Source organism: Helobdella robusta, assembly GCF_000326865.2.
Source record: "Helobdella robusta unplaced genomic scaffold HELROscaffold_13, whole genome shotgun sequence".
NCBI classification, from domain to species: Eukaryota; Metazoa; Annelida; class Clitellata; order Rhynchobdellida; family Glossiphoniidae; genus Helobdella; species Helobdella robusta.
Window position 1 is genome coordinate 3,702,177 of NW_008703718.1, and position 25,691 is coordinate 3,727,867.

At 34.0% G+C, this 25,691-nt stretch overlaps 1 protein-coding gene across 1 annotated transcript; it reads left to right on the top strand.

The window, feature by feature from the left end:
* Positions 1-514: 514 nt before the first annotated feature.
* On the top strand, positions 515-25,447 carry HELRODRAFT_73530 (hypothetical protein; the record flags this gene model as incomplete). The annotated part of the gene is made up of 36 exons (XM_009014380.1): positions 515-665; positions 3,464-3,605; positions 3,960-4,038; positions 4,289-4,392; positions 7,121-7,236; positions 8,475-8,537; positions 9,245-9,346; positions 10,304-10,391; positions 11,222-11,349; positions 11,760-11,872; positions 12,195-12,307; positions 14,067-14,198; positions 14,323-14,395; positions 14,866-14,986; positions 15,506-15,606; positions 15,772-15,949; positions 16,333-16,449; positions 16,726-16,801; positions 17,310-17,499; positions 17,850-17,956; positions 18,594-18,696; positions 18,994-19,154; positions 19,458-19,607; positions 19,950-20,151; positions 20,283-20,451; positions 20,657-20,763; positions 21,170-21,259; positions 21,554-21,673; positions 21,928-21,993; positions 22,236-22,327; positions 22,948-23,101; positions 23,716-23,843; positions 24,364-24,460; positions 24,797-24,902; positions 25,072-25,176; positions 25,335-25,447. Coding segments are annotated over 36 exons (4,257 nt in total), but the record flags the coding sequence as incomplete, so codon positions are not given.
* Positions 25,448-25,691: the final 244 nt, after the last annotated feature.

Genomic DNA, 25,691 nt, shown 5'->3' on the forward strand with positions numbered 1-25,691 from the left:
GTGTGTTGCTTTGTTGTTAATTATTGTTAATTATATTTTTACTATGACCAGTTTCGTATTTGTATTATTCATTCATAATTGTTATATTATTATTATTATGAGCCATCATTCATAATGGCTATATTAAATAATTTGTATATGTATTTCGTGTTAATTAATTGTCCAATAAGAAATCTAGTTATTAATTTCTAAAAATAATTTTGTCTTTGTCCTTTGTTTAGAATTCGTAAATTCGCAACAAATTTTGTTTGCAAGTTTTGTTGTTGCAGTAACCATTTATGCTGATAATGAAAATGATGTTGTTGTTGTTGTTGCTGTTGCTGTTCTTGGTAATGACAATGATATTGTTATTGCTGTGATTGTTGGGAATGTTGTTATTTTTGTGATTGTTGTGGTTGTTGTGGTTGCTGTAGTTGTTGTGGTTGCGATTATTGCAGTGGTCGTTGTGGTCGTTGTGGTTGTTGTGGTCGTTGTGGTTGTTGTTGTTTTTTTTTCCCGCACCACCCATCTAGGCTTACAAGTAGTCTTAAAGTCCATTCTAAAAGCCATGGCCCCCTTGCTACAAATTGCCTTGTTAGTCCTCTTCGCCATCGTCATATTCGCCATCATTGGACTCGAGTACCTATCCGGTTCCTTCCATAACACGTGTCGGCTCATTACAACCGGTTTGTTTGCTGTGTATGTCTATTATGTGTGTGTGTTTGTGTGTGTGTGTGGTGTGTGTGTGTGTGTGGTTATATGCGTTTGTGTGTATTTAATTTTTAGTGGTTATTTTTATTTTGGCCTTCTTATGTTGCTTCTTTTTTACAATGATATTTGTTTGTTTGCTTGTTATCGTGATTAACTACTGAGTTATATTTTATTCTTTATCCCCAGTTGTTACATACATGTTCTCTGCATTAAATGTCGCGGATTTTATTTGTGGCATATCTTTCGTTGTTTGTTTTTATTTTATTAGTATGAAATATCAGGTTGTTGTCGTTGTCGTGTTGTTGTCGATGTTGTTGTTGTTGAACAACACGAGGACGATGACCGGGTAGATGTTGATTGTGATGACAACGATGATGACGATAATATGATGATAAGGAATGTAAAAATGGTATGAACATGATGAAAAAATAATGGTGATAATAATGAAAATAACCTACTAACCATTAGAATGTGATTATTTATGATCTTCACGTTCAAATGTGGCATAATGTCATTAGTGCCTCGGAAATATTGATTTAAATTTTTAATTTTGTTCTTTTTTATCTTTCTATTCTTTTCATTTCATTCTCTCTTTCTCTCTCTCACTTTTTTTTCAGCTTCTCTCTCTCTCTGACTCTGTTTCTCTTATCTTCTTTTCTTCATCTTTTTTCGTTTTATTGATTGTATTTTTCTGTTGAGTTTCTGTTTTTTTCTCAGTTTTATTTTCGTTGAAGTTTTATTATTTTTTTCATCTTTTTTTTCATTTTTTTTCAGTTTTCCCTTCTCAGTTTTTTCTATTTACATTTTCCATGTTTTATTTTTTGTTTGAAAAAAATGAAGCAGTGGGTCATTTGAAGGGTAAAGTTGAATCGGCTGAGCGCTGCTACCTACCGTTCAAATAATTTGTGTGCGCTTGTCATTTTCAGAGATGTTCATTTTACTCTAACTTTTATGTTCTTTTTAATGAAAAAATATTTGAAATTAAATAAATAACACAAAAAATATATGTTCTTGGATGATATAATGTAAAAATAACTTTTCTATGATGATGGTGATGGTGATAATGATGATGTTAACGGAGAAGAAGACAACGATTATCAGGATGAAATGATGATGTTAAAGACGACGACGATGATGAAGATGATGTCAATAGTGATGATGATGACGTTAATATTAATCTAACGAATGTTAAGAATAACGGTGATAACTATGGTGGTTAAAATGATGTCGCTATCTATAAATATAATGACAAGACATTGAGTACCAGGCCAAGTTTGAATGTTTTGCCAAAAAAAAAAATTTAAATACAGCATTAAAACTATAGATAATATTCAATTAAATTTTAATAGAACCAATTAAGAAACTAATATTTCGATTTTTTTAATAACGCCTGGATATATGAGAAAATAGTTGCCAGATGAAATTAAACTTTTGTGGGTATGTGTTAATAAAGAGAATTGCCTATTTCATGTTGAGTGGGCTATAAAGGCTGCCAGGTACTTACAGCGTTTTATTGTTCGTTCATGTGTCCGTAGATCGGAGCAGCTCCTTCAATAACCCGCTACCAAGCAGTTATTACTTTCTACTAGCTACTTTAATACGTCCGCCTTTTGTTCCAATACCAAGTTTTGGTATTTTTTATTGTTGGAAAATGAAAAAATTTTACCATAAATTAGATTTTAGCAATTTTTTGAGACAGAAAAGACTAATTTTGTAATGAAAATAGGTAAATGTACGACAGTACTTGTTGTGCTAGTTATAGCTCCATACGGTCTCCCGCTTGTTTGGCAAATAGACAAATAATAATAAAAAAATGTACAACTGGTATATAACATTACTTATAGAAATGTAATGTTCTACGTTCTCTACACGAAACTATGCACATACGTGTACGCGTTCACACACACATACACACACAAACGCATACACATACATTTATACACACAAGCACACACAAACTCGCACACGCACACACACATTTGCACGATCTCTACAAAGTACACCGCAGCTAACATCTCTGAATGAACCAACCAAGCAGCCATAGTGCGGCGGTTTAAATCTAATTTAATAGAATTTTCTATTTGCGCTGAGAAGAATGCCTTGCAATATTAATGTCATATCAAACGAACATCGTTCGTGTCGGGAGAACCATGATGGATGGATGCAGCAGGTTCAATAGACTACGATGTTCGTTTGTGATGTTTAGGTAAGATCTATTCAGTTGCGCTCCTTCTGTACAAGTTAATTTACTCAAACATTTATTTCAAATTTTTGCCGAGTTAAATTCAGAACAGTCAATTGAAGATTTATAATTCCATGTTTTGAATGTTGAATATTCAGAATTTTAGAGAACTTTTCTTGGAATAGATTTCGAATGTTAAAATGCAATCCCGTCGTCCATTGCAAGCCTCCCATCGGCGTTCATTCTTTCGGCCGCTTCATAAATAAATTCTTATCAATCGCATGAAAAAAATCCAACACGACAAATTTATCGGAAGATTTTTCACAAATCCTTTCGATAAAATATTTTAAACTCATAGAATAAACTTGCGACAAACATTTAATAATTTACGAATAAAATAATTTTTTCTTTTAACACATAAAATAGTTTTATTAGTAAATTTATTTCACTAAGCCAACGAAATCGAAATAAGTAATATATAAATAGTATTTAAATATGATAATATATATTTTTATTAATCGTATAATAATTCTAATAGAATAAAATAAAAATGTAATGATATAATTATGTTTCGTCAATCCAACTAACCAGACGAGATAGACTTGGTAGGAGAGGAAGAAATAACTCCATGCCAAGATGTACCAAGCTCCCTTCTGGGTCAGGGGTTCATCTGCCCCGAAGCAACCTCCACCTGCAAACCTTATTGGGAGGGGCCTAAGCATGGAATTATCAGGTTCGTTTGTTGGTCGATTGGTTGGTTGTTTGGGTGGTTGTTTGTTTGTTCGTGTATGTGTGTGTGTGACGTGTTGTGTGTGTGTGTGTTTGTCCGTGTATGTGTGTGTGTGTGTGTGACGCGTGATTTTGTGTGTGGATCTGTGTGTGCGCTGGTAGATGTGTGAATAAGATTGCTTTTAAGTTAAAACTATCGAATTTGCTAATTTGTAATAAATAAAAGTTGAAATAATTTATGAATTATATTTATTTTTTGTATAAAAAAAAATAACTTTTTTATTTATTTCTATTTATTTCAAACAAAATTTTGAAAAAAAACCCGCAAAAAAATTGAAATAAAAATTGAAACCTTCAGCTTCGACAACATCGGATACGCCATGTTGACAGTCTTCCAGTGTATAACGATGGAAGGATGGACTACTGTTCTCTATTATGTGAGTGAATGAGTGAGTGAATGAGTGAGTGAGTGAGTGAGTGAGTGAGCGAGCGAGCGAATGAATGAATGAATAAATTAATTAATCATTAATTTTATCAAATGATAGATCGATGGTTGTGTGACACGCATAAAAGTTCATAGCGCACACAATGATGTACAGAATGGAACACTCACACACACTCATACAGACACACACACACACACACACACACACACACACTCATACACACACACACTCATACACACAGACCAATGATGCATTAGGCAGCCACTTTCCTTGGCTGTATTTCGTTACGCTGATCATCATCGGTTCATTCTTCATGCTCAATCTCGTGCTAGGTGTCCTTAGTGGGTCAGTTCATCCATTCGTGTTCATGGTTGTCAACTTATATTATATCTTCACCTGCAAGTCTGATAAATCAGTTCTGTAAACAATTTAAACAATATTATAATTCTGAACTATTTTACATTGTTCTACATCGATTGCTATATATTTTAGTTTTCTACGCCTGTGTATGCTTTTTTATTTCAAAAATTCTCACTACTAAAATTGACCGCAACCTAGCAAAACGGGTATGAAACTCCACTTCAAATGTGTCAGTAGTCTTAAACGTTGAATAAGAGAGTTAGTTTTTAAAAGGGAGACTTGCTGATGTGAACATCTGTATTAGTTGATATGTATACGCATACGCACACACATGCACACGTGCGTGTAAATAACGTAATATACGATAATCATAGTTAAATACACAAAGCGTACGTTTGTTCAGGTCCGTATTTGTTTTGGACCTATCGTTAAAAATTTGTTTGCCTTTTTTGGTTGTATGTTGGTGTAATGTTCTTGAGGTATTGTCTTTTATATTTCTGGTACTTTTTCAGCGTTCGATATTTCTATTTGTTTCATTTTTTTAAAAAATGTGTTTGCATATTTGCATCATATTTTATGAGCTGTTTGTTTTTTTCACTCTCCATCAGATGTTCTATTGCGCCTAATTTGTTTACATTCCCATCATTTCCTACATGGCGTCTGCCTGAAGTCGCTGCTTGGAATGGAATCTCGTTGGAAGATTTTTAAATTCATTAAAAATTTTAGATGAGAATTTAAATAACAATGTAGAATGAGCAACAAACTGGACTCTCTTACCGGTAGAATTTTTCAGTAATTCATTGTTCGTTGAAAATGAATAGATGAAGTTATTGATTAGCACGCACATGCACTCATTGCAATAATGAACGAGTTCATAAAGAACAAATACATTAAAATAAAATACAACAATGCAAAGAGCAATAACATCAACATAGAATACAACAATGCAAAGAACAATGACGTCAACATAGAATATAACAATGCAATGAGCAATGACATCAACATAGAATATAACAATACAAAAAAACAACAACGTCAGAAATCGAATTAGTTAATTGTTTTTTCGTTCACTTGTTCTTTCTTTCACGCAATTATCTCTAGTAAACAATTTTTCATAGGCTTCAAGCACCCAAGTAAATACAAACAAGTGTAAACATGTACAAAAAAAATGAACATGTACAAACATTTACAAACATATACAAACAAAATGAACATGTACAAACAATTGAAAAAAAATGTTCAAGTCCATGGACACAAAATTACACACAACACATGCAAACACACGCAAGCAGCGTAACTGCATGCAACGTGTACAAACATGTATGTGTGTAGTGGCATGCAAATAGATGCAAAACGTTCAATCTGTACAAACGTACAATCCTGTATACAATTACAAGAGATCAGGAACAAACATGTACTAATTGTGAATGTGTACATTTTCATTCAAACATTCAAAGTTTGTCTAACATTAAAACACGCGTAACATGCATAATACAAACATGCATACGACACACAGACACGATATTTTATAGAAGTATATAACTGCCTTTGCACACATGCTATTGTAGGCACACGCATATAAATGCGTCATCAGACATAAGTAGGTATATATGAAGTTAAGTATTAGCGAACCAAATAAGGAAGGTGTATAAGTATCATACAGCACTTATGCCTTACATATTCATCTATCTGGACCCAAAAACACTCACGTACAAAGAAATATGCCTAAATACAGAGCAATAAACTGTGGTGCATACGCAACGGCATACGTGATGACACACCAGGCAGGCGTACACGCGAGTCTAATCTAATGGTGCAACGAAGCGCTCACTAACGATTATTTACTCATTACGCGTTAAATCCACCAGTCCAGCAACACAATATGCAATATGCATCCGTTCCTTTCTCTCCTTCCTTCTTTGCTTGTCTACTTGACTGCCTCTCTATAGCTATTTGTTTTATCTATTTTGTACGGTTGCATTCCGTGTGTTTGTTGTGTGTGTGTGTGTGTGTGGTGTGTGTGCGTGTGTGTGCGTGTGTGTGTGTGTGTGTGTGTGTGTGTGTGTGTGTGTGGTGTGTGTGCGTGTGTGTGTGTGTGTGTGTGTGTGTGTGTGTGTGTGTGTGTGTGTGTGTGTGTGTGTGTGTGTGCATGAGAACGATGTTCAGTCAAAAAGTTTCGTTGTCTTGTAAAAAATTAAGCATGTAGGACGTTCGATCCTGTGATGTTTGTACTTTTTTTAGCAATATGTCGTTAGAATTTTTCGTCTGTATGTGAAATTCTCTGAGCAAATATGTTTTGTTTGTATTTGAGTCCGTTCGTGTTTGTGCCTGTGTGCTGTTGTGTGTCGCTGTTCTTCAATGTTTCAGTGCCTGTGCCTTCGTGGGATCGTGCATTTTATTTTCTTCATTTCTATTTTATTTAATTGCTTACAGTGAATATAAAATTGAAAAAAAAATTTGAACGAAAAGTGTTTTGCAATAAAGCAGGCGACTTCAAAAATTTTTTTATTTAAAATTTTAAAAAAATTTCATTCCTGAACTTTAAAAATTGTTAAAATAAATAGTTTAAAATAAATTCAGACATTTTGACAATGAATTTTCCCGTCTTACACATCCCGTCTTGCCATTTTGGCAGCAAATTTTTTAATTTATTCTTAATCAATTAAATTGTTTTTCCAACATATACTCATTAAATATATTCAAAACATCTAAGTGAATTTGCAAAAGAGAGAGAACGAGTAGAAAGTAGGAGGGCTTTCTTGAAACTACGGAAACAACAACAGATCGAACGGGAACTGAATGGATATCTTGAGTGGATCTGTAAGGCTGGTCAGTCAAACTTTTTCTATTTTGTTTATTATTTCGTTTTAAATTTTTTATTTGGGCATTTGTTCAATTTAATTTTATTTAAAATATATACAATAAAAAGCGTTTATAACAATGCTCAAATGTCACTCTCTGCATCTAGCTTTTCTTATCATCGCCATCTTTTAATTTATATTTTTAATCATCGTCGTCATCCCCATTGTTTACGTTTCAAAATATCATCATCGCCATTGTCAGTCTTATCTTTCATCATTTCATCATTTCCTTTCAGCATTCCTTACCTCTGCGTGATTTTCATTTCATTCCATCATTCCTCAGAAACTTCTTTATTACATTTTTTTCTACTCTTTTCACCCACTGCCATCATCGCCAACGGCTTGCTTTTATCGGTCGTCATCACAACTCTTGTTACACTCACCTTGTTAATGATGACTGGTCAACCTCTGACAACTTCACCATGCTCCTAAATAACTTCTCACAAATTGTTCATTTTTAACACTTTCCCTCATTTCAAATTCGAGTCGTCGTGAAATTTTTTACGATTTTCAGTTATCGTTGGCAGCATTTTTCAATTATCGTTATATCATTATCATTTTAAACAATCATCATCATATCATTATCATTTTCAGTTATCATTATATTTCAATTACCACGCCATTCATTATCTGACGCTTATTCGTCATCACTGCCATCGTCATCATCGTCGACGTCACCATCACCATCATCATCGTCGTCGTCGTCATCATCACTCTTGCCACTCCGGTCCTCACCAGCACTTATAGTGTCTGCCGAGCAATGGGATATTTGTTTGCTCAAACCTGTCAACCAGCCGACCAATCAACGAAGCGGCTGCTTGATGACGTAACCAGCACGTGACCAATCGCTTCTATAAATAGACCCATGACGCCACTTGCACAATTTATTTGCACTTCATGAAATTAAGCGGATGCTAATTGTGTGATATTTGCCCAGCAATACGCTGTAGTTGATGATGATGATGATGATGATGATGATGATGATGATGATGATGATGATGATGATGATGATGATGATGATGATGATGATGATGATGATGATGATGGGAGGGTGAGGATGATGAAGAAGAAGGGGATGATGATGATGATGGCGATGATGACGATGATGATGATGATGATAAAAAATTTTTATATTACCTTTGCATTACTATAATAACTGTATCATTTTCATCGCATGACCATAAGACATCTTTAACATGAGCATAGTGGCAGCAGTTTATATATATATGCAATTAACATTACATAATTTTCATATGAGCATTCTGATATGTAGAACGTACTATGATGACGGCGGCTTCAAACAAAAATTAAAAAATTAAAATTCAATACTTAATGAAAATCTGTACTCAATTACCTGAACGGCACAAAATGCTGTTGTACATGTATAATGAAATAATGTTTAATAATGAATGTACTTAACAATGATTAATTCTTCTGCCATTCTACAGAGGAGGTCATATTAAACGAGGAGAAAACAACAGATGAAGAAAAACGGAAAATAATTGAAGGCAACTTTTTCTAATTTTTGAATTGAAAAAAATTAATAATTCACAATTCAGAAAAAAATTTTAAATTTTATTCTAACTTCATGAGATAACTTTTTGTAATTAACTCAAAAAATTATTATTTATTATTAGTTGCGTGATATCATCTCGCGTATGACACTTTGGTTTTGTTTCCTTTTGTCATTCAAAACTTGCCACGTCAAATTACACACGTATTAACAAACAAAATAAATCTTCTTAACAAGCCCATCAATCAATTTGATAAATCCACTTATCGTTCATTTTTCACATACTTTTTCTTCTTATTAATCTATTATTTTTTTCGTACTTTCTTTTATTCATTTGTTTATTCATTCATTCATTCGTTCGTTCGTTCGTTCGTTCGTTCATTCATTCATTCATTCATTTATCCCTTCGTTCATCCATTCATTCAAAAAAATGTTTTCTCAATTTCACATCCTCAAACCTCAGCTCGAAGACGAGTAGCCACAAGAAAAATGAAGCAGATAAAGACGAGCATGAACAAGGAGAACAAGGAGGTCGATGATGGCGAAGAAAATGAAGAATTATTTGGTTGGTCGGTCGGTTTGTTGTTGGTTGGTTAAATAGTTGGTTAAACAGTTGATTAAATGGTTAGTTAGTTGGTTGATTAAGTAATTGGTTAGTTGGTTGACTGAATGTTTGGTTGATTGTTTAGTCGGTTGGTTGATTAGAAAGTTGGTTGGATAACTGTTTTTTTAATAATTAATAATCTGTCAATTTATTTAATTGACAGGTTAGTCAATTAATTAATTAGTTAATTAATTTATGGATTAACCAAATAGACGGTAACACCACATTGATTGATGGATGGTTGAATGTCAAACATTATTTAATTAGCGAAATAATTTTCATGATAAAATTCTTTTGTCGTATTCTATTTTTAGTCTGTGGAAATTTTTTTAGGTTTTTGGATAAAGATATTGTTGTATGGTATCCTTCTCATTGCTTGCTGATACATAAAGTATTACAGCTTGCAATTTTTGTTGCTTTAAATAGCAGTTGATTTTGTATGGGATGGTTGGCTCATGGTGGTTGATTAATGAATATTCTTATTAGTGCTGCTAGATAAATTGAATGTGCGGTTGAGTTGTATGTGCTCTAATGTTAAATGACGCCTGCCTACTTTGCCACGTTCAGTGCATGCTTCAACTTCCAGTGGTCGGAGATGAATTGATATATTATTCAAACTATTTTTCTCTGTATGTTTTTGTATTGTTTGCATTGGAAAAAGTTTCCCAAACAGAAATTTCGGGAATGGTTTCATTAATTTCTGAAAAAATGTACGACCGGTTTAATTTTTTTTGCAATAATTTAGTCTTAATTCGAGAAAACATTTTTTTTCAAATTATTTTTATTTGAATATTTTTGCATCTCAGTAATATTTTCTAGTCATTAATTGAATAATTGGTAAATTCTTCAACGCCATGAACGTTTAAAATACTGGCATGATTATCATCTTTCTATAATTAAAATCCATCTAACATTCAGGACCATCATCGAGACAGCAGATGAAAACAACGCGAAGAAAATTCTTCAAGAGGTGTGACGCTTTCTTCAGAGCTGAAAAACGATTCCAGTTAGTTAGAGTTAAAAGATTTTTTATGGGAAATTTTAATGAGCAAAAGTAGTTCACTTGACAAATTAACTTTTATGTTAATATAATTATCGGTTAATTGAGATTTTAATTTTGTTGTCCAACTTTTTCGTTATCCTGTTATATTGTAATTATTCACTAGAAATTTTTTGGTTTGTTGATAATTAAAATATTTTTAAAGTGATAAGATTGAAATTTAAATTTTGATTAAAGATTACTTTTCATATCTTTTTATATATTTCTGATTATGCATTTCATTTATTTCTATCGCTTTTATTTATGCCTGTTGCAGTCAGGATTCACAGACGTGTTATTTATTGCAAACATTTTTACATTCATTCTGACTATAAAAATTATTGATCGCCTTGATAAAATTTCATATTCAAAGAAAACCTTTTGAAAAAAAATTACACTGTACTGCGAAGCGGTTTTTATTAGCAAGTTTGAAAAGGTTTCCAGTATATGACGACGAAAGTTCTATCTTCACTGCTCTTGATAGCTTTTATATTGATTCATTCTTCAGGGTCGCACGGACCAGCAGCATCAACAAACCAGGCACACATGTGAACGCGCATAAATCAACGTGTCATAAATCTAAATTTTTGAAAGTTATAATGCTTTAGAGTGTTTTGAACCAGGGTACTGTGCAATAGTTGCCCGCCAAATGAAAATTTCGTACTTCTACTTTTTGAGCTACCTTGAAAACCAATGAAAACTATTAACAATAGCATCGCATAGATTGTAATACTGAGTTACAATTCACTAATTCAGCTTCGTTTGATTCAATTGTATCTCATTTAATTAAAAAAAAGGTTTAAAATAAGACGGATTGTGAAGAGTCAGGTATTTTACTGGCTCATCATCGTGCTCGTCTTCCTCAACACTGTTTTCGTAGCTATGGAGCACCACAATCAACCAGAGTTTCTCACTGAATTCATAGGTGAGTGCATCTTCTCTTGACTGTAAAAATATTTTATTTGAACATATAAAGAAAAAATAAATTTTTATTCAAATATTTATTATTCAACATTTTTTCAATTATTGAGGGTAAAAAATTCTCTTTTTGTTTGCATTTTATTCATTGAAGAAAAGTTTAGGTTCAATGCAATGAATAAAAATTTAAGTACTAAACAAAATGAATCACCGATCTTTTTAATGATGCAAACAGAATTTTTTTCTTTGGCAAAAATTTTTTTTGATTCGTTTCTTCCATCTCTTCATTAATGTATCTAACCACCTATTTAGCCATATATCTAACCAATCATTTAACCATCCATCCATCCATCTATTCGATCATCCATCCATCCAACGATTTATTCATCTAGCCATCCATGAAACAAAATCTCACAGGTATATCAGAGTATGTCTTCCTGGGTCTTTTTATTTTCGAGATGTTCTTCAAAATGTACGGCGTTGGAGCACACCTTTATTTTCAGTCCTCGTTCAACATCTTCGACTGTGCGGTTCGTATGGCCATGTTTTGGTATTTTGGTTTCTAGTAACGATGTATTATTTGTGTGAACGTTATTTTTCCATGACAGTTTTTGCAGTTATTATTTGTTTTTCTACTGAGGATTTCTTTTATGTCTTTGTAAAATGTTTAAATTGTACTTGCAAAGTTAAGTTATGTGATTTATGAAAAGTTGATTAATATAAATTCAAACCAAAACATCGATAAAGGATAACAATATTTTTTACATAATTTCATCAGTGAATTGTAGTTTTATCAGTAAATTACGTTCTTTCAACCGTGTTATTGATGAAATGTTTAAATTCTCTACGCAGGTCATTGCAGGTAGCTTGGGTGAAGTCATTTGGGCCGTCTACAACCCAAAGAGTTCGTTTGGCATCAGTGTTTTGAGGGCCATGAGATTGTTGAGGATCTTTAAAGTCACCAGGTAGATAACTAACTTCCTGAATATCTTCAAACTATTCTCTTTGTTAGTGGCGGTAGCGTGAAATGTAAAAATACTTGTTATTAAAATACAAAAAAGGCACATGCACGAAAATTCTCACACAATAATGAAAAGTATTAACAGGGCAGAGGTTAACGTTGCACGCATAGCATCAACTGGCAGAGGAAAGTAAATAACTTGGAAAACACCGATAAATGAACTTTCAGTCAGATTTTGAAGCAAAAACAAAACTCAAATTTTGTGTGCGTGTGTTTGTGTGTATGTTTGTGTGTGGGGGCTAGTTAATTAATGTGGCTGTGTGTGTTTATGTGTGTGTGTGTGTGTGTGTGCGTGTGTATATTTATGTGTCTTTGTGTCTGGTGGTTCTTAGTTATCCGGTATTGCAGGCAGGCATTTTATGTTAGAAACTACTTTCAATTATTCAATAACCATTTTGAGGTGACAGAGTTCGAACATCAGCTGTGTCACGCCAGACTATTAAAACTCAGTTGGGTTTTAAAGGTTAAAAAAAGGTAGTTGGTCATTGATGATATATTACGCTGATATTAAGTTGTCTGTATTCGTGTGTGTATGCGTGTGTGTATGCGCGCGTGTGTGTATGCGTGTGTTTATGCGTGTGTGTATGCGTGTGTGTATGCGTGTGTGTATGCGTGTGTGTGTGTGTGTATGAGTGTGTGTATGCGTGTGAATGCGTGCGTGATCAAACTGAGAACTCGAAAGTAGTGAAATCCTTTTATAAAAACACCTGAACGCGCTATGCTATTCTAAGAGGCAACGTAATGCGATTTCATGCAACTGTGCATTCAATTTAAATTTCACATGAAACCAATGTAATTGATGTATGGCCAGAAGTTGCTGCTTTTGGCGTTAGTGTTGGTATCGTTATTGCTGTCACAGGTGTTTTGATGGCTGTTAAAATTCGCTAGGTTTTCAATTTAAAATTGTTATTTAATTGTAATGTAAATTAAAAGTTAATTTAAAATTGTACTCATTTATAGTTCTCATTATTTGGTACTAGAATAATTTTTTATGTGCCCCTATATCTTATTTATCAGCACATTTTATGATCATCATTTTAATTGTTACTTCACTACTATCATCATTTTCATCATCTTCATCACCATCATCTTCATCACCACCATCTTCTTCACCATCTTCTTTATCATCATCTTCATCATCATCTTCATCACCATCATCTTCATCACCATCATCTTCATCACCACCATCTTCTTCACCATCTTCTTCATCATCATCTTCATCATCATCTTCATCACCATCATCTTCATCACCATCATCTTCATCACCACCATCTTCTTCACCATCTTCTTCATCATCATCTTCATCATCATCTTCATCACCATCATCTTCATCACCATCATCTTCATCACCACCATCTTCTTCACCATCTTCTTCATCATCATCTTCATCATCATCTTCATCACCATCATCTTCATCACCATCATCTTCATCACCACCATCTTCTTCACCATCTTCTTCATCATCATCTTCATCATCATCTTCATCACCATCATCTTCATCACCATCATCTTCATCACCACCATCTTCTTCACCATCTTCTTCATCATCATCTTCATCATCATCTTCATCAACATCATCTTCATCACCATCATCTTCATCACCATCATCTTCATCACCATCTTCATCATCATTTTCATCAACATCATCATCTTCATCACCATCATCATCTTCATCACCATCATCACCTTTATTATCTTACCAGATACTGGGCCTCGCTAAGAAACCTGGTGATATCATTGTTGAGCAGCATGCGTTCCATCGTCTCCCTCCTCTTCCTTCTCTTCCTCTTCATCCTCATCTTCGCACTCCTTGGTATGCAGCTCTTTGGCGGAGAGTAAGTTATGATGACGATGACGGTGATGGTGATGATGATGATGACGGTGATGGGGATGATGATGGCGATGATGATGATGACGACGATGATGATGATGACAACGACAATTTTTTTAAATCGGCAGATGGAACTTCAACACTGGACGTCCGACGAGCCACTTCGACACGTTCACCGTTGCACTCCTGACAGTTTTTCAGGTTCCACTTGGCATCCATTTTCAATATTTTTTTTTGTAAAAAATTTTTTTCACTTATTCAAGAAGAGCGATAAATTCAATAGAGACTAATAGAAACCCAAAAATTCAAAGTACCTGCTGACAGTACCGTAGCATCTAATCGGATAATTTGGAAAACTGACTCGTTCTAGTCAGGCGACATAATGTTTTATTGCTATTTGTTGTGTAGTTTGTATTTGTCGTTCAAGCGTTTCAGTGGTTGGAAATTTTTTAAAACTGGCTTCACAAGAACAACGTTTTTCAATTGACAAAAAAATATGTAAATGTAAATATCTAATTATATAATATAAAATAGTGCAATGAATGAATATGCATGTGCCGTAAGAAAAATGTATCCAAAAAAAATTCAAACCCAAGCCAAAAAACTTGAATGTAAAGGAAACAAAGCATTAAACTTATGCAAACATTAAAACCGACCAACCGATGCGTCAGATATTGACTGGAGAGGACTGGAACGAGGTGATGTTCAACGCAATCGTCTCTCAAGGTGGTGTTGACAACTACGGCATGCTCTACTCAGTCTACTTCATCGTACTGGTACTCTTTGGCAATTGTACGTTTGTCTCTGTCTGTACTACTTGTTTTAGATTTTTTCGTAGTATGAAGTTTCATTTTTAAAGTTATTAATTTGATGTTGTTATATTTTGTGAGGTTGCTGCTAGAGTTATTGTTACATTAGCAAATGATCATGTTACTTTAGTTTTTCTTGTGTGCAATTTTGTGGTTGTTAACCCGGATGTTACCTTTTAACCTGTTTGTAATGTTGTTGTTTTAGCTGTATTTTTTATCATCAGTGTTGTTGTCAGCGTGTGATATGATATAGTAGGAAGTGGCATGATATGGCAAGAGGTAGTATGATGTGGTAGGATGTGGCATGATGTGGTAAGATGTGGCAAGAGGTAGTATGATGTGGTACGATGTGGCATGATGTGGTAGGATGTGGCATAATGTGGTAAGATGTGGCAAGACGTAGTAAAATGTGGTTGAATGTAGTATGATATGGTAGGATGTGGCGTGGTGTGGTATGGTGTGGTAGGATGTGGTATGATGTGGCATGATGTCGTTCCGACAGACACCTTACTGAATGTCTTCCTGGCCATCGCCGTTGACAATTTGGCTAATGCCCAAGAACTGACAGCTGCAGAAGAGGAGCAAGAGATGAAAGACGAGCAGGTGAGATTGTGATGACGGGAGAGAGGAAAAACTTTAAAACTGATAAAATTTACAAAAATCTACAAAAATTTAATAATTATTATCAGTAAATAATTATTAATTCATCCTAGTAAAAACAAAAATTTACACAAAATTTAATTACGTCATCACCATTCATGCATACAGAAACGACAGGAAGAGTTATCGAAAGAAGGTATGACGTCACTTCAGTTGACACTCGATCCCACGATGATCAACTTTTGCCCCCCTCCATTCGGTAGCAACCAAGATTTCAAAACAAACACGTTCAATGTGTTAGTCATCAAAGTTCAATTTCAATCATACATGTACATTTGCTTGCCTTGTACACACACACACACACACACACACACACACACACACACACGCACATTGAATTTACTTTCAATTGATTCTCGATGTTTAAACACACACACACACACACACACACGTTCAATGTGTTAGTCATCAAAGTTCAATTTCAATCATACATGTACATTTGCTTGCCTTGTACACACACACACACACACACACCACACACACACACACACACACATTGAATTTACTTTCAATTGATTCTCGATGTTTAAACACACACACACACACACACACACACATATATATATATATATATATATATATATATATACATGCACTACACACACACACTCACGTATATTAACATTCGCATGTTTGTTTAATTCAAACAAACACTCTGATGAATGGAAGATATTATTTCATCTTCTCCACTTTTCAACAGGATATCCTTTAACGATCCGAAAATCAACAACACCAACTCCAACAATCCTGATACGTCCGATCCTGAGAAAGATAATCTTCCTAATGGTTGTTTTTTTATTTCTTTTTCCATCTTTTTCTTAATATTGATGAAAATTTATAGCTTAAAAATTAAAATTGTTATAATAACAATAGCCGTAACTAAGTTTTGAATGATTATGAATACTAAGTATAAAAAAAATGACGAAAAAAATTTTTTCTTCAAATTAAATCATGATTTTTGTTGTTTGTTAGAAAATTAATTTATTAAATCAAAATTGTTTAAACCATTTAAAAAAATTACCATATTAACTTTCTTATTAACATAAATTAATATTCATGAAGATGACGAACAAGACGACAGCGGTCCCAAGCCAATGTTGCCCTACAGTTCAATGTTCATCTTTGGAGCAACAAACCCGTAAAAAAAATTTTTATTGGATATAAAATTTATTCATTTATATATTTATTTATTCATTCATTTATTTATTTATTTATTATTTATAAGAAAAATAACTTGTCGCATTTTTCAGTAATTCCAGTTAAACAAAATGCATTGTGTTAAAATTAGGATTATAGTAATGTGGTTAATTTCAGTCAGTCAGAAACGCATCAGATATAACAACAATCAATGATAACGCATTTAACAATTTTATCAGTTACTACTAACAACTAGTTACATATTTAAACAATCAGCCAATTGTGTAACTATCTAAATCACCAACCAACCATTCAACCAATCAACCATCCAACCAACCATCCAACCAATCAACCATCCAACCAACCAACCATCCAACCAACCATCCAACCAACTATCCAACCAACCATCCAACCAACCAACCAACCAACCAACCAACCAACCAACCATCCAACCAATCAACCCTCCAACCAAACAACTCGTTTAACAACAACGACAACTTCACTGACAGCATTCGGCGATTCTGTCACTTCGTTGTCAGCCTACGTTACTTCGACCTCTTCATCATGATCGTCATTTGCGCAAGCAGCATCGCCCTGGCTGCTGAAGATCCAGTGCTTGAAAACTCGGAGAGGAACAAGATACTGAATATGTTCGATTACGTGTTCACTGGTGTCTTCACTGTTGAGATGATTTTAAAAGTCTGTATTTCTTTCTGTCTTCACTGTTGAGATGATTTTAAAAGTCTGTATTTCTTTGCATTTAGTGTATTTATACGTTTAGCTACGACGCATCGTTCTGTTGTTTTGGGTATCATATTGGCTATCGTATTGCTGTATTAGACGTAGTATTTTATGGTATTTCATTTAACGTGTATTTATGAAACTGAACTATAATAAATATTAACCTAGACTCCAAACTTGTATTGTCGGTTTCACTGTTTTTGTTTGAATTTCAAAACAGAGTCAAACAATAGAACTATAATCCTGAGAAAAAAATTTAAGTTAGTTTTTGTTTGCGAAATTGAACACCACAAAATTGCTGCTGTTAGGTGATAAATTTAGGTGTCGTGTTTCACCCCGGCTCGTACTGCAGGGACCTTTGGAACCTCCTCGATGCAACTGTTGTCATTTGCGCTCTGGTTGCTTTCGCCTTCACGTTAGTCTTTTGCCGGTTTTGCTGTGCTGCTTTTCAACTATTTAGTTTTTGGGATTTTTCAATTGTTGGTTTGATTTTTTTTTTATAAAATATAAAATGATGATGTGTTGCTTTGTTTGGTGCTTATTTTGTAGGTTAATGTTTATATCATGTTTATTTCATGTTTGTTTTATGTTTACTTTATGTTTAATTTGTGTTTATTTTATGTTTAATGTTTACTTTTAGTTTGTAGAGTGTTTTTGAAATGTGTTTAGCTTTCGTTTGTTTACTATCAAATTAATTGTTGTTGCATGGTTGGCAATACGAAAATTTATTTAAAACCTCCATTGCTTTTAATAAGACATTATCAATGCGATCATTGTTTCAATGTAACAATGTAGTAGCTCACCAAACATAATTACCTGTCCTGCATTCATCCTTTTAATACTTTCAAATCAATTTCTATACGAGCTTTTCATTGAAAATTGCCAATTTTGAGTTTCGTATTGTTAAAAAGCATTCTTTGCGTTTTACCGCTACGTTGATATGCAGAAAAAGGCGATTCTATCAAGAAAAATCAAAACAAAATTGTATATACATAGACAATATATAAACGGGATCCTAAAAATCATTTAAAAAAATTAATTTAAATAATCAGAGACAGTCCAGGGGCAGGTAAAAACTTAAACACCATCAAATCGTTGCGAGTTCTGCGTGTCTTGCGGCCTTTGAAGACAATTAACCGAGTGCCCAAGCTTAAGGTGAGATGCAGTTTGTTTGATGGGTGCGTGTGTGTCTCTATCCTGATGTTTAGAATTATAATTATTGCTGGTAGGTTGTTTTATTTTACCCTCGTTACTTTTTTTGTGACAAATACTTGAAAATGTTTTGAAAGTAGAAGGAAACTCTTTTTAAATTTCAACAAATAACTCGAATAATTTGCATTTATCTAAAATGATTAAAATCAGAAACAATTATTATTTAGCTACAACAAAATAATTACAACAACAAGATGTAAAAAAAACAACGTAACTACAACGAAATTATAAAACGTGTAGGCGGTATTTGACTGCGTGGTGAACTCACTGAAAAACGTCTTCAACATCATGATCGTCTACATGCTCTTCCAGTTCATCTTTGCCGTCATGGCAGTGCAACTATTCAAAGGGAAATTTTTCTTCTGCAATGATGACTCCAAGAACACGAAAGCCGAATGCAAGTTCGTATGTTGTTGTCTCGTTGCTGTATGTTGTCTCGGCGGTCCTGTCATTTCATCCTGTCGTTGTTTTCTTGTCAGATATGCAAACTATTTTCAACTGATATCTCCCTAGTTATTGTTACCCCTCATCGAATTTAAAAAACATTTCATAATATAAATATTTTTGCTGTTTGAGTGTTTGCTTAAAAAACTATATTCATAAGCCTTAAATTAGAAATAATCATTCCAATGTTACAATTAACGTCATAAAAATGATTTCAAATACGAAAATGTGAACATCCAAACTAATCATGCACATGTCAGAGGTGAGTACTTCGAGTACCAGCTGGACAACAACAGGTACGTGCCAAAAGTCGAAGAAAGGAAGTGGGGTAGGAGGGAGTTCCATTACGATAATGTGGCTGATGCCATGCTCACCTTGTTTGCCGTTCAGACTGGGGAGGGTTGGCCAGCGTTAGTGAAGTTGCTCGCATCTACCAAATGTTTTTATTTTCACGTTGAGAATTTGAACATTTTTTATTGTTTTTTTTAATTCATTTAGGATTACAAAAAAATTATACTCTATTTTGTGTAATAAGTTTGTATTTTGCTTTGACATTTTCGTTCTCAGGGTTGTCTGCGGAATGTTTTTTAGTTTCTTAGCAAAAATGTAAAATCAAACTAACTTTAAACAATGTATTATGCAACGTATAACTTACTAAAAGTCATTTATCAAATGATCTGATTATTATGGTAATTCATGAAATAAAACAAAAAAACTTTGATCATTTGAAATTCAAACCACATATTTTGCAGGGTTCTTCGACATTCCATTGAATCAACGGAAGAGAACCTCGGACCGCAGCCAGGTCACCGCATGCAAATGTCTGTCTTCTACATCGTCTACTTCATCGTCTTTCCATTCTTCTTCATCAACATCTTCGTCGCCCTCATCATCATCACGTTCCAGGAACAAGGGGAAAATGAATTGATCGACCAGGAGCTGGACAAAAATCAAGTTGGTTATATTTATTATTCATGTTGTTTCATCTTTGCTATCATCAATGAGATCTCTTTCTTAATTATCACCATTTATAATTTAATACCATTTTACCACATATTATTTTGTTTTATCTGAATAATCAACAGAAACAGTGCATTGACTTTGTCATTAACGCCAGACCGGTCTGTCGGTACATGCCGAAAAACCAAAACTCCTTCAAGTTCAAGGTTTGGAGAGTTGTCGTTTCGCCCATGTTTGAGTACATCATCATGGTCATCATTGCCTGCAACACAATCCTACTTATGATGAAGGTCGGTCGGTCGGTCGGTCGGTCGGTTGGTCGCTTGATCGGTTGTCTGGTTGATCGGTTGTCTGGTTGATTGGTCGGTTGGTTGACTAAATAATTGGTTAATTAAGTTTTAATGATTCAATTATTTATTTCCTATTTACTGAACCATTTCTTAAAAAGTTCTAACGTACGACATCGAAAATGAATTTCAGTACACTCCAAAAGTGAAAGTGGACCAGTTCGATAAGTATGCGACGACACTCTCCAAACTGAACATGGCTTTCACTGCCGTCTTCACTGTCGAAATCATATTCAAGATTATCGCTTTTGGCATTCGGGTCAGTAAGCTCCATGTTGTGGCGACGTTCGTTATTTTATTTCTTTGTCTCTATAGCCAGTCATGCTATATATAACATGCTGCAACATATTCTCACCTCCTAGCACAATTTAAAGAGTTATGCCCTCTGTGTCGTGTTAAAATTACGATATATACCATATTATTATAGCGATATAATTTCATTCGATTTTCAACAAAATAAGCAGCATTGATAAGATACTTATTGCATTGTAATTGTAACAAACCAGCTGATAATTAGTAATTATATACCATTGGAGACTTTGTTAGATAACATAATGGCGTAATATATACATAGAAATAATAACTAATTACAAATAATATTTTCAATATAAATAGAATAAATTTGAACTTTTTTGATAAAACAACTCCCACCGAAACGGCCAAAGAACTACATGAAGGACTATTGGAACATCTTCGACATGGTCACTGTCGTCGGTAGCATCACTGATGTCCTCTGGACGGAGACCATTCAGAAAGTTAGCACTGTGAGTATCTCGGTCGTTCATTTTTTTACATTCTCAAATGATGATGCGAAATATATGCGAAGGAATAAATGATCGAGTAATTAAATGAATTGATTGAATAATTAATCACTAAATGAATGAAACAATCGATCATTAAATCGAAAATTGAATGAGTGAAAGGGTGTGTGAGTGAATGAATTAGTGAGTGAGCGAGTGAGTTAGCGATTGAGTGAGCCAGCAAATAAGTGAATGAATAAATAAACAAGTAAATGAGTATAATTACAAAATGATAAGTTGAACGATCAGACCACTGGGACATTCAGTTTCGGCTTTTTGAGGCTGTTCAGAGCGGCCAGGCTGATCAAGTTGCTACGGCAAGGATACACTATCAGGATACTACTTTGGACATTCATTCAGTCCTTCAAGGTATCATGATATTGGGTGATAATAATGAAGAGGCTGTGATGTGATGTCATAAGATGGGATGTGATGATAGATGGGATGTGATCATCACCACCACTATTCCAGTGGTGGTGATGATGATGATGATGATGATGATGGTGATGATGATAATGGCGATGTGGTGCCTTTGGTTGTTATAAATTTTGATAAATAAAAATTGAAATACAAAAGAAAGATTGAAACGCGTTGCTTGACCATTAAATGCAATTTCTTCGCAGGCACTTCCTTATGTTATCCTCTTGATTGCCATGCTGTTCTTTATCTATGCAATCATCGGAATGCAAGTTCGTTCGTTTGTTTGTATGTTTGCTGTTTGCTTGTTCACTCACTAGTTTATTTGCTTGTCTGTTTGTTCGTTTGTTTGTCTGTCTGTTTGTTTTTTGTTCGTTCGTTTAATTCTACTTTTAACTTTGTTGCCATCTTCAAACTTGAGTTAATTTCTCAATTAATCGTTTTATTATCTATAAATATCTACAACACGGAATGAAATAAATTTAATTAAATTTACAAAATTAAAACCTTTAAGATCTTTGGTAACATAAAGCTGAAACCAGGAACGGAAATAAACAGGCACAACAACTTCCGTTCGTTCGCCGATGCTGTCATGCTCCTCTTCCGGTAAGCACAAGTTTTATAATATTTATTATTCTCAGTAAAAATAAAAACTATCTCTCGATGAAATTATGAAAACTGTTACTGACAATAAATAGTAACTGAAATAATTTCAATCAAACGCAGGCTAATACGATCAAAAATGATTGAGCTATCATTTTTAATTAATATTTTAATATATTTGTAGGACTAAAACACAAAAAAAATTCACTCATTCACTCACTTACTCACTCACTCACTCGCTCACTCACTCATTCACTCACTCACTCACTTACTCCCTCCCTCCCTCACTCACTTACTCATTTATTTACACATTCATCCACTCATTCATTCATTTATCCATTCATTCGAAACGAAACGAAACGAAATTTTATTTGCTCCATAAAATTAAATAAAATTTAATGATAAGAAGCGGACTGACCATAATAGAATTCCTATTGGAATTCATCGAGTCTGGCCACCGTAACCGAAAATACAAATGATGTTTCTAGTTTTCTATAAACATAATTTGTAATAATAAAAGCTATCTCTCGATGAAACATTCATTTATCTATCCACTAATTCATTTTTTTTCATTCACTCATTCATTCATTCAGTCAGTCAATCAATCATCGTACCCCGAAAAGGTGTGCAACGGGTGAAAGTTGGCAGCAGATAATGTTGCACTGCATGGCCGGCAGGGAATGCGACCCGATGTCAACCCAGAAGGACACGAAAAACTGCGGCCTCAACATCGCCATTCCCTACTTCGTCTCGTTCATATTTTTCTGCTCGTTTCTGGTTAATTTCATTTTACTTCTAATCATTGTCATCGATTGTTTGACCGGGAGTGAAGTGAACTTCTCAAAAACAAATATTTAAGTAAAACTTTTGCGAAAGTTAAATTAGGTTTTCAACTTTGAAAAATGTACCTTCACTCAGCCCTTATACACAACTATAATATCATCAATAAAAAAACAACAATACTAATAGCAAAGGAATGTTATTATTTTAACAATATCATTATTATCTTTACTACTACTACTTTTATTATTTTATTATTATTGTTATTATTATTATTATAATCAAACTAAAATAAACCGTCTTGACGAATTTAGATCTAGCTTAATCAATTTTGCGATAGCATCTACATCCGCAATATATTGTGACAGAAATAAAGCTTGACTCTAGTTTTTATATTATTTCATCACCTTTGTACACATTCATAATAATGACGAGCAATGATGTTAAATTATCCATTATTTTAATCTTTTAACTATTATAATAATTGATCATTTTATATTTAATAGTAGTTTTCATTTATATTTTGGCTTTTGAAGAAATAAAAGAGTTCTCATTATTATTATTATTATTAACTGAGCAAATTTCTGACGACCCGACCCACATGATGGCAGATGTTGAACCTGTTTGTGGCGGTCATCATGGACAACTTTGATTACCTGACACGTGACTCTTCAATTCTTGGCCCACACCACCTGGACGAGTTCATCAGGGTCTGGGCTAATTATGACCCAACTGCAACGTTCGTTCTGCTTTTGTTTTGTTTCGTTTCGTCTTTTTTGTAGTTTTTTTCTCTGTATAGCGTTTGTTTTTCAGCGTTTGTGTTTTGGGCTTTTTGTTATTAAGATAATCAGAGTCATTTTTAATTTTATTTTTCCTAATAACCAGCTGAAACGTCATCATAAATAGCACCATTGCTAAAATGATTCATATTTACAATTTTTTCATTGTATTGTCGAAACTATCATCATTATAATTGTCATCATTTTCATCATCTCCGTCATCATCTTTTTCCCCACCATTGTACATGAGTACCTAACCCTAACCATCACCATCATCATCATTATCATCCTCACCACCACCACCATCATCACCACTACCATCATCATCACCACCACCATCATCATCACCACCATCATCATCATCCTCACCACCACCATCATCATCATCACCATCCTCACCACCACCACCATCATCATCATCACCATCATCACCACCACCACCATCCTCACCACCATCCTCATCATCACCATCATCTTCAGTGGCCGGATCTTGTACACGGACATGTACGACATGCTAAGGAACATGGAACCTCCGGTGGGATTTGGAAAAAAGTGTCCTTACAGACTGGCTTACAGGGTTCCTGACGTTTGAGTTCAATTTTTTTTTTTGGAAACTGCAAATAAAAATTAATAATAAGCGTAATTATAACGACTCAAAATCTTTTTTCAAAATGTACTAACTGGTTAATTTGAAACAGGCTTTTGTTCTACTTGAAATCGCAAACATGTTTACTCGCCGGCGACAGTCCACTTTTCACTTTTCATATATATATATATATACACGTTCACACACACACCAACACACACACACTAACACACGTTCTCACACACATACACAACACACACACACATGTTCACACACACACCAACACATGTTTACACACGTGTTCACAAACACACGCACACAATTCAGAAACTCATCCGAATGAACATGCCGGTAGCAGACAACGGAACGGTTCACTTCACGACGACATTCTTTGCACTGATTAGAGAATCTCTAAGCATTAGGATGGGTCCAGGTCTGTTGATTGGATTGTATCAGAGAATAAATTATTCAGTGATATTTTTAATAATGATACGTACGTATTATAAATTTGTATCCCTCGTTTGATATCAAACTACATCGTACAACATCGGCAAAGTACAACAAACACTAACGCACTCACTCACTCACTCACTGTAACGCAGCATCGGAGATGAACAAACAGGACGAAGCACTGAGAGAAACCATCAAGACACTCTGGCCCATTCAATCGAAGAAGATGCATCTGCTCATGGTGCCTCCTAACGAAGGTTTTTTCTCTATTTTTAACCTTTTTCATTTTTTTTCATTCCATATTTTTCTTTTGATAAAAATGTGACGGATAGTTATTTCAATCCGGTTTCTATTCGATTTTGTATTGTTAACTGTATGCGTCCCTATCTAATTTATGTGCGTTTGTTTTTCGCAGAGTTGACGTTTGAAAAGTTGACCGTTGGTAAGATCTACGCCGGACTCTTGATTGCCGAAAACTGGAGAGCTTACAAGGCCAACAAAACCATAAAAATGGTTCAGTGTTCCTGATGAATTTTAAACATTATTAACAAATTTTGTATAATTAACTTGGAAATTTGAAAGGTTTTAATACCAATTCGGCAGCATTTTCAATTTGAAATTAGAATAATTGAGTTATGAATGAACTAAGTTTATGTAACTGTGTAACTCTTAAATTGTAACATTTTACTATAAATAAAATAGATGAACATTTTTTAGTGAGAGCAGTTTTTTTTACATTATCGATTAAATGATCTGCAGAAACCCACCCTGT